The sequence below is a fragment of the Oryzias latipes genome, chromosome 4, assembly GCF_053564925.1.
Source record: "Oryzias latipes strain Hd-rR chromosome 4, Olatipes_Hd-rR_3.1".
Taxonomy (NCBI): domain Eukaryota; kingdom Metazoa; phylum Chordata; class Actinopteri; order Beloniformes; family Adrianichthyidae; genus Oryzias; species Oryzias latipes.
Window position 1 is genome coordinate 17,587,779 of NC_136240.1, and position 9,442 is coordinate 17,597,220.

Below are 9,442 nucleotides of genomic sequence, written 5' to 3' on the forward strand. Positions count from 1 at the left end.
AACATTGCATTGCCTATGCATTGCTTTTTTTTGTTTCTGTGTATGATGCCAATGCCAACTGGTTTGTCAACTTAATGACTGTTTAAATAAGTAATATTTTGGGAATTCTGCGCTGTGTTTAAAACTGAAATATGTGATAAGTTTCGGGCATCAGTCCACCAGCCTTTTCAAATGGAGGAACTCTATAGGCCTACACCCAATGGAGCCGCCTAGCTGATGGGAAAACATGCCTGAACAGACAAATGTCATTCTCTGATAGTTAGCTCATCTCCTCTTGGTTTTCTACGACTCATTTTAAGTTCTCTTGAATACCTGGACTTGTTTCATTTTCTTTTGCAATAGTAAAACACTTCAGTATCATCAGAAGGAAATGCTAGGATGACCTTGCATTTCCAAGGATGACCGCTTTGGTGACTTAGAAGTGGTCACTAATGGAAAATAAAAGTGTTTAAGGACTTGCTAAACAGAGTCATTGAATAGGAGGGTTAAGTAGGTGGGATGTTGACTTTGATCACATTATTACATTTTTTCTTTTTTTTGTTTTTTTATGTAATTTTTCATTTATAAATGTTGACAGGCTTCAAGCTTTTCTGTTCCAGAATGTTGTCAAAAATGCACCCAAGTGAAAGGGAGTAGTTAGAACATTTGAGCAAGCACTGACTAAGAAAATGTCCCACAGAGAACATTTTATGTTGAAAAACATCACAACCCCGAGACAAAAGGGGAACATCTACAGTTTTTTTGAACCAACAACAGGAAAAAATCCAAAGATAATTGTCCAGAAAAGCAAATTAACCTCATTTCCATCTATCATCAGACTCTTAACACATTCCTGATGCAGGCAGCATTTATTAAAGCATGAAAATAAGAGAAAAAGGAGCTTAACATTAATACTCACACACACTGACATCAAGCAGCATCAGGGCTACGTGCAGATTCTGGACACCAATTAAGCTTGCTTTGGTGAATGTGCTTTTCTGGGTGTTCTGGTGCTGTCCTGCCAAATCTTGCATCCGTGTGGGATCTGATTCCCTGGGCTTCCAAACAAAGGCAAACACGTCACTTCATTACCACAGTAAGGCCAAGATTGATGGGATGTTTAATTTCTTCTCTTTTGCTCAAAGAAAAAACATGAAAGATGGTCAAGCTGTTGACAGATATTAAGATTACCTGGCTACAAATCCAATTACTGCAACTATTTAGAAAATTGGCAATTTATTTACCTTGCTTTTTTTTCATTATTTAGAGCATTTTAAACCAAACAGGCTGTCGGTTTTCCAAATAAATTGATCAAAAATACCTGAACATCTGTTACCTGAGTAAAACGGACAGGTGCCAAAACTGGATTACCAAATACAGGAAACGTCTGAATAGGTTTCAGCAGACGTTCAAGTCGCATCACTCAATGACCTGGAATCCTTTACACCCTATTACTAACATGAGAAACATGAGCTATCATCTAAGTGTCACTTTTGCATTTCAGGGAGAAGTTGAGAAACAGAAAATATTTTATCGCCTATGAGAAAAAGCACGTCAGTTGTTTTTTTTTAATAAGACTGAAACCAGTTAGTTTGACAAAATTCTGGATGAAATTGACTGCCAAAAATCCTTTAAGAAAAAAAAAAAAAAGATTTTGTTCCCCAACTGAACAAATTAGGCCAAAGAGTGTACAGTGAAGCAAATTCAGAAAGTAAAAGAAAACTTTAAAAATATAAAATGCAAATATTGAAAAATAATCACAAGACAAATGCTTTAAAAGTCATGTAAACCTGGCAAAGTAGTTTTACATTTCCAACTTTTGAGTTGTTTCATAAATCTATCTTAAATATTGTGATGGTTTTATTTAAACAGAACAAAGACTCTTTAGAGAACCATTCCCCTTTCTTTTTTCCACCACTAGGTCCACCAACAAGATAAAATCCAAAAAGATAAAACATGTTTCAAAGTTATCTTGAAAGGGATTTTTATCAGTCAGAAACATCAATCCAGTAACAGAATAACTGGTTTACATTGTTCGTTGTTCTCCTTCAGGCCCTTATTTCTTTGTCTACATTTCCAAGGAATACTGTACATATATTTCCTCAAGGGTCACAATAAATTGGCCTATAAAGGGTCTTTGAGAAGCAAAAAGACGCCAAATAAATCTGTCAAAAATCTGACGTGTATAGATAAAAAAGATACCACCTGAGAAGTTTGAAATTTTATGAACCTGGCTTGTATAATTCAGTTACGACCATTTCTTCTGATGTCAGGAAACATCTGTAAATGATTCAAATTGAATTTGGTGTTTATGGTGAAGGTCAGACAAGACAAATATTTACTGTCAGCCTCCAGAACACATATTCGCCCACTTTCCAACTATTCTTTTTGAGGTGTTCTAAATTTGACAAAGCTTGTGGTCCCTTTGGTTTTTTTTATTATTATTTGGTTGTATATTCTGATCCTAACAATTAAATAAATTAAAAAAAACGTTCACGCTCTTTAATGGAGAATCATAAATGTTTTTTGTTTGTGTTTATTTAATCTTTGAATAATAAACTGATTTTTGTATATCATTTACAGTTTATACAACAGTAAATTGTTTGTATTGTAAAGCTTACAAATCAGATGAATCCCAAAATAAGTCTTGTTTGAAAAAAATACTTTAAAAGGAAGTACTTCAATTGGGAATTTTACTTAACCAATACGTCATTAGCCTCAGGCACTCACCCGCAGAAGCTGTCGTCATGACCTCAGCCAACTTAGACGTATGACAAAAATGTTACTAATGTGTAAATGTCAAGAGAAGCCCAAACTGTTTATAGACATTGACTCTCTTGCAGCACAGTCACCTCACCAGCCTCAAAACACGTCATTTTGTTTTTGGAAACTCTACGTTTGATTCCAGAACATTTGATGGAAACAGTGTGATGTTAACATACTGGTATATACAAGCCAACAGAACCCCCGCCGTTTAGGTTTCACTGTAAATTATTTGTAGCTGCTTAAGTCCCAGTTTAAGAAGAGGAGCCTCAACAAAGTCAAAAGAACTTTTCAAACAGATTTTTCTTGTAATCCAGTGTTTCGCATGCTGAGCAACAAGTTAGTTTCAATAAAGGCCACCTGCTAGGTGTCACGTAACTCTGGACTTGGCGAGAGTTTGGTTCTAAAGAGGTCCAGAAGCGGTCAGAGGGAAAACACAGGGAGCCCTCGCGATCACCCGCACCAGGGCCCACAACCTGTTCAGGCTCATTACATCAACACAAAGCAAGATTTGTTCCCCCGCTCAGTCTTACAGATCCGAGTCTGCAGCGCGCCACACATTGATGCACAATGGAATAATCACAGTCACGCTTGGCATCTGACAGTGAGGAACTAGGAACTAATAAATGATATGCTTGGACAATCAGGTCATTTTCATTCTGCGATTTGCCAAGTCTCTTTGACGGGATTTCCTATGTCTTTTGAAGTATGGGACAAAAGTTTTTTGAGGAAAAAAAATTGGCCTATGAGGTTCAATTGAGAGGATAAATGAAGCACAGGAGTTCATTAAAGCAATGTTCCAAATCATCTGTGGGGACTTGAGTGGCATCAAACAGCGGGAGGGGAGACACTAAACGCAATTTCGGCTGGAGTTGTGAGAAGTCTGTGAATAGATGGGAAAATCTGGCTTCCCATGTTTGTGTTTGAAAGAGACAATGCCTGGGCCATCTGACTCGGTTCTTGGTGCTGCTCGTCACGTTAGCAGTTCTCCCATCCCGAGGCAGGGTTTCCCGTACACTTCTGCATAAAGCCAAATCATGTATTAACTCTGATATTCTTTCCGCAAACTGAACAGATGGCAAGTTTACTGAAGTATACACAATGCCACAAGTTATGCATGATGTTGCTTGTCACTTCCCTAAAACCAACACAAAGTGTTAAAGATACAGCAGTTCTCTTAATATGTTGGAGTGGCATAATGAAACAAATAACCCTCTTTGTGGGTTTATTGACCAGAAAAAAGTTTCATTTTATTGACAAGTGTACCCATAAACATGAACAAAAAGACCTGCTTTGCCATGCCTTATGCATCCTTCAGCAAGGCAGTGCTGCTTCATGGCACGCAAACCTGCAAGAACAAGTGTCTACATGTCCCATCTGAAACACCTCATCTTGAGTAGACACAAAAATATCACATGAATTAAGAAAGGAATGTTAGTTAGAAGAAAATTGCTTCCAAGTAACATTTTTAATGCATGTTTAAAAGTCATTTGTGTCTACTTGGCTGGCTTTGTCTTTAAAATGTTTTGCTAAGGCATGTAAGGATAAAACACATGTTGGAGTACATAGATTTACACTTTTAGAGCGTTAGAAGCTTTCCTGGCTGAGTGATTAATGCTTATGTCGTTGTTGAGATCACGAAGACAAGAACAATGCTTTACATCATTCAACCTGACTGGAATCAATTAGAAATCTGCCTTTTTTATTTCTGCCCCCCCCCCTGCCTTTTTTCTTCACTTATGCCAGTTTTGCAAAGAACCACAGATCCAAAGAAAGTCTCAACATTCAGACTGGTGATTATAATGTGAACGATATTATGTGAATATTTATTGAATATTATTTGAATTTCAAGTACATTTGAAGAAAAGTGAGAAAAGCATTCAGGAAAATCAAGTATCAGATGTAAACATTTTGGCATCTTACATTTTATTATTCTATTCTTATACACAAAAAAGAAATGTCAGACTTTTTTATATTGTAGAGATTGAACAGATTTTTTAAACTTTGATTATTTAACAGTTGCTTCCTCCTATTGCTGTGTGTTGCTTGCACTTTAATACTTCAAAACATGCCTAAAAACAAAGTAATGACTCTTCAACAGTATAGTATGGAGTATATCCAGTATCACTTTATGCTGAATAACTTTCAGTTGAAATGATTAACAAAAGTCATTATCCAATCAGCGTTGTCTCCTATAACTTACATTTTGGGGTTACTTCTTTTGTTTCATTATTTAACATTTTCATTTCTTGACATTACTTTCGTTTGCTGAAATGATTTTTTTTTTAATCTAATATGTTTCTGTGTTGAGCGATTTGTAGGTGTAACTGGCACTTCAGGGCCACTGGGGTATAGGCTCATTGTTGACAAACCAACAGCAGATAATGGCATATTCAATGTTATTGATCAATGTTAATCATTTTGCTTGATTATTTTGAACCAAAAGACCGGTAATTTTTCCTTTTAACATAGTGAGGTGAGCTGACGCTGAGCTGTTATTAAGTGACCTATCTGCTCCAGTCAAGATTCAAACCAGGACCTTTTTACCCCCTTTTGATGAGGGAAAATGTTATGATTTTAATGTACAATCATAAGCAGGAACAAGTGAATTCTGGTTTTACTCTGCATGTGTGTAACATAAGGTGCCGTGATGGAAAAAAAAATGCAATTTCTTTACCAGATTAAAAAAAGACATTTATTTGAAAGCAAAATGTCAAATTGAAAATAATTACAATTTTATTTCCATTTTATTAACAATACTGATGTTCATTCAGGTTTTACCTCTCCCATCAGACAAAATTCCTCCTAGGAGAAAACTGAATTATGTCAACCTGCAATTAAGATTGTTTCTGTCAGCAACCACAGACTCAAAGGAAAGGGTATCAAGAAATACTGAAGTTGAAGAGGCCTCTTAATGTAAGTTACATATAAACAGTCAGTGTTGGTCAATGTAAAAAAAAAACTTTTATTCTTTCACAGATTTCACAAATTTTCAATGCGTCATGGGTAAACCCCCATTGAACATAAATGAAAATGTAGCAACCCATGCAGGGAAGCAAAGTGGGTAAACTAAGATTCAAGTATCAAACTCCAGTTAGTTAACTACCTAAACTCCAAGCCAGCCTTTCCCTCATTAAGAGCAATAATAGTTAAAGAAAGGAATGACAAAAGATGTTTTAGCATATTTGAACAAGTATCACATATCTCTACAAATTTTCATAAAAATATTAACTTTTTTTGAAATATTTTCAAGCTTTTAAATTATTCTATATAAATAAAAAGCACAATAAATACAAAATAAATAGGAAAATAAATAAATATTGTAATCTATTTTAAGAAGCTGTATTTATAGTTCAGTAGTCCTTTCCTTCAGAAAGACAGCGGGGTTGACATCTGCTAGGCGAGAGCTTGAAGAACTGTTGATAACCGAGGATCCCGTCTCTTTCACATCAGGTACACGTAAGGATGCCAGAGGACAAGGACCCCTGACATTGTCACAAACGAGCTTCTGCAAAGAAGCCGTGTTAACAATGTCGAAGCCTACGCTGCCTCCAAAAGTACTGGGCTTCCAGTATTCCGGAGAGCAAATGGCATTCCCCATTAAACCTTTAAGTGAGTAAGGGGCTCCCATCTCCACCATCGTCTCCCCGAAGATGCCGTTGTGGCGGGGTTTCTCAACCAGTAGTCCTGTGTAGAGTTCCACAGCATCAATGTGTCCGTACATTTCTTCCAGCACCACAGCCATTTCTTTCTCTCCTAAAAGGCAATAGAAAGAAATGCAAAAGATATGTTAGTAAAGGTGACTTTTATAACAGCTTGGAATTATTTTTCCTTTTCAAGCTGAATATCTTTCCTCTCTTCCTGTTTATGATAAAAAAAAAAAACCTTCCTACTCCAAGCCAAGTCGGAACGAACATTTGGCTCTTGACGCAGAAATAAATATTTAACCTACAAAGCAGCAGGGGAATGTGTTTCCTGAATGATAAGTAAACTACCACACAAGATGTGAAAGGTAGCTTCTGAGGAAGTTTTCAATACTTCCGTGAGAGCTGAAGCAACCTCTTTAACATAATTCAATTGCTTCAAGCTTTTTTCCCCTGTTACTATTAGATCTTGTGAGTTTCTGACTTTGTCTCACCTGTCATGTCCTCAAAAGACGCATAGGGCTTCATGTTGAAACGCTTTCTGTATTCATTGAGTGACTGGTAACGCATTTGTCTGCTGGTCTCTATGGACTTTATGGCCACGTACAAGATGGGTCCTGGGACGTTACGACCACCAGCAACCTGTGAAATATAACAAAGAGCAGAGTTATAGAGCGTGTTTGTTGAATCCAGCTAATGCTACAACAACAGATTTATTTCTTACCCGTCCAGATATCTGATGACTGAAGGACTCCACCAGTTTGTTGATGCCATGCTCAGTCAGCACTGAGGTATTGAAGACAAATTCCTTATAGCTATACTCTTTTTCCTCGATGTGGAAACTATCGGGCATCAGTGGGTGCCAGTGGTAGAGTGTGTTGAACTCGGATGAGATGCGGTTTTGGTACTGGAAGCGTTGATTGAAGAGAAGCTCCGGATCAAATTTCAGCTTGAAGTTGTAGCCACTCAGGTGCTGCACGTAGTCCTCAATCACAATTTTGATGGTCTCACCTAAAAAGTAAAATGGTAAAATCAGTTGATGTGGAAAAAATAGGCAACTAAATCCATTGGGTTGGAACTCCATATATTGTGACAGGGGTTAGGGTTTTCCAAAAAAATATATTTATATATCAGAACTTCCTCAATTAAAAACTTCCCACTAACTTTATCTTGGCTTTCCAAACCATATCAAGGGGAACATCTTTTGAGATCTCTTTAAACTCACCGATAAGAATGAGCCGTGCAGTCTGGAAAAGTCTTTCATCATCCCAGTAGGGGTGGACCTCCTTCAAAACATCACACACTCGGTTATGTTCACGGAGCCAGATGGTGGCATACATCATGAGGCCGGGGACCAGGCCGAACGCCTCGTGGCCGACAGCGAAGCGCTGAGACTCCTGGACATGAGGCGGGTAGTGCATTTCAACACCTACTTCCTTAACAGTTGGGGGATACACCTCTCCATTTAGTATCTGCAGTTACCGAAGAAAAAGCAAAAGCAGGTGTGAGACACGCATTGGAATAATTACCTGAAGGAACTTCCTCTTTCTCCTCACATACCTGATATTTAAGCTTGCCATCCTTGAAGAGTCTGAGTTTATGCTGCCTCGCCAGGTTGCCTCCATAGATGTGGCTGAGATCCACCTGAGAGCACAAATCACTCAGTTACACCTTTACCCTTTAGAAAAATCCTTCTTATATAATATTTTGTCTAATTTACATAGAAATCTGCTGTACTTACCCCATGACCTTGAGCCACAGTAAAAGCAGGTCCATTTTTCATATCAGATTTAAAGAACTGGTGGGTAAAGTGCTGTGCAAAGAAGGCAAACATGAGGCTGGTGCCCTGGGGGTCTGGTATGAACTTTCTTCTCATCAAGAGCTTCTCAGTCAACTCCTTAGCATTGGGGAGCTCTTTTTTTCCTACAGACATGAACAAAAAACATAGCTACTTTAATGGAAGACAATTTATACTTGAGTGAAAATGCACAAACTGTGGTTTTTAAACTTGTTAGGACAGGTCTTTCTGAGCAGAAATATCATGTGGCTCTGCCAGCAATGTAATTAGACCCGAATGTTTGTGTGTAACATTTAAGAATCTGAGAAAACTGGTTCTCCTGAAGTACAAAGTATACGCACCTTTTACTCCCATAGGGGTAGGGCAGTCCTCTGGCACTGGGGGTAAGGTACGGGTGTAGTAAGACAGGTTGGAATAGGCTTCCCAGCTTTTGTATCCATAATCAGCATTGTAAGTAGGGGGGCTATCAATCATGTGTGATCGAGCTGAAGATGGAAGAAAAAAAAACATTTTTTTTAATAAAACGTAACTGTAAGTTTTTGAGATGCAAACATTTTCACCTCTCTCTCTCTCTTTTTTTTTTTTTTTTTTGTAAATTGGACAACTTACATGTCAGCACATAACTCATGATGGCATCTCTGAGAAAGGAGATGCTGTTGACAATGTTCCAGAAACCCTTAAAGTGTGTGAGAATGTAGTGTACAGTATTAGGGGTGGGCTTCAGGGTCATTTTAATCCAGGTAAAGAATTCAGCTGTAAAGGTTGAAGAAACAGAAGTTCAATTAATTCTTTAAGTCCCAACCGTAAAGGCCTTTTAAAACTTGAACTGAAAATAAATTGTAAGAGTTGAAATACTTACGCGTTGAGCAGTTTTGCCCATAATATCCAGTGCGGGTGCAGTCACACTCATAACTGTCTGAACCCAAACTTGTGCACACACCTCTGTTCTGGCAAGGCCATGAGCAACACGGATTACCTATAGAACACAATGATTACTTCTCTAACCTAAACCGAATGAAAATGTCATAAACCAGCTCAGGCGAAACTTGGAGTTTCTGTTCTAAGTCTCATCTTCTTACCTCCTTCACAGACTGAAGCGCCCAAAGCCAAGAGAAGAAGCACAGCTCTAAGTGAGTTCATGCTCCTGAGTTTGATCTTTTGCTCGAAGGTTTTCCTTTTTCCTTCTCTTGCTCCCGTCCTCCAACGTCAAGTGTTTCAGAGTGAAAACGAGCAAGCTTCCTCGGCACAGCAATTATAT

General features: G+C 37.9%; 1 protein-coding gene across 1 annotated transcript; it reads right to left on the reverse strand.

Moving 5' to 3' along the window:
• Positions 1 to 5,418: 5,418 nt before the first annotated feature.
• ptgs2b (prostaglandin-endoperoxide synthase 2b) lies at positions 5,419 to 9,411 on the reverse strand. Its single transcript, NM_001172396.1, is given in 10 exon segments — positions 5,419 to 6,498; positions 6,881 to 7,028; positions 7,111 to 7,397; positions 7,612 to 7,858; positions 7,947 to 8,030; positions 8,128 to 8,309; positions 8,526 to 8,669; positions 8,794 to 8,937; positions 9,044 to 9,160; positions 9,264 to 9,411. Coding segments are annotated over 10 exon segments (1,824 nt in total). The 5' UTR covers positions 9,325 to 9,411; the 3' UTR covers positions 5,419 to 6,088.
• Positions 9,412 to 9,442: the final 31 nt, after the last annotated feature.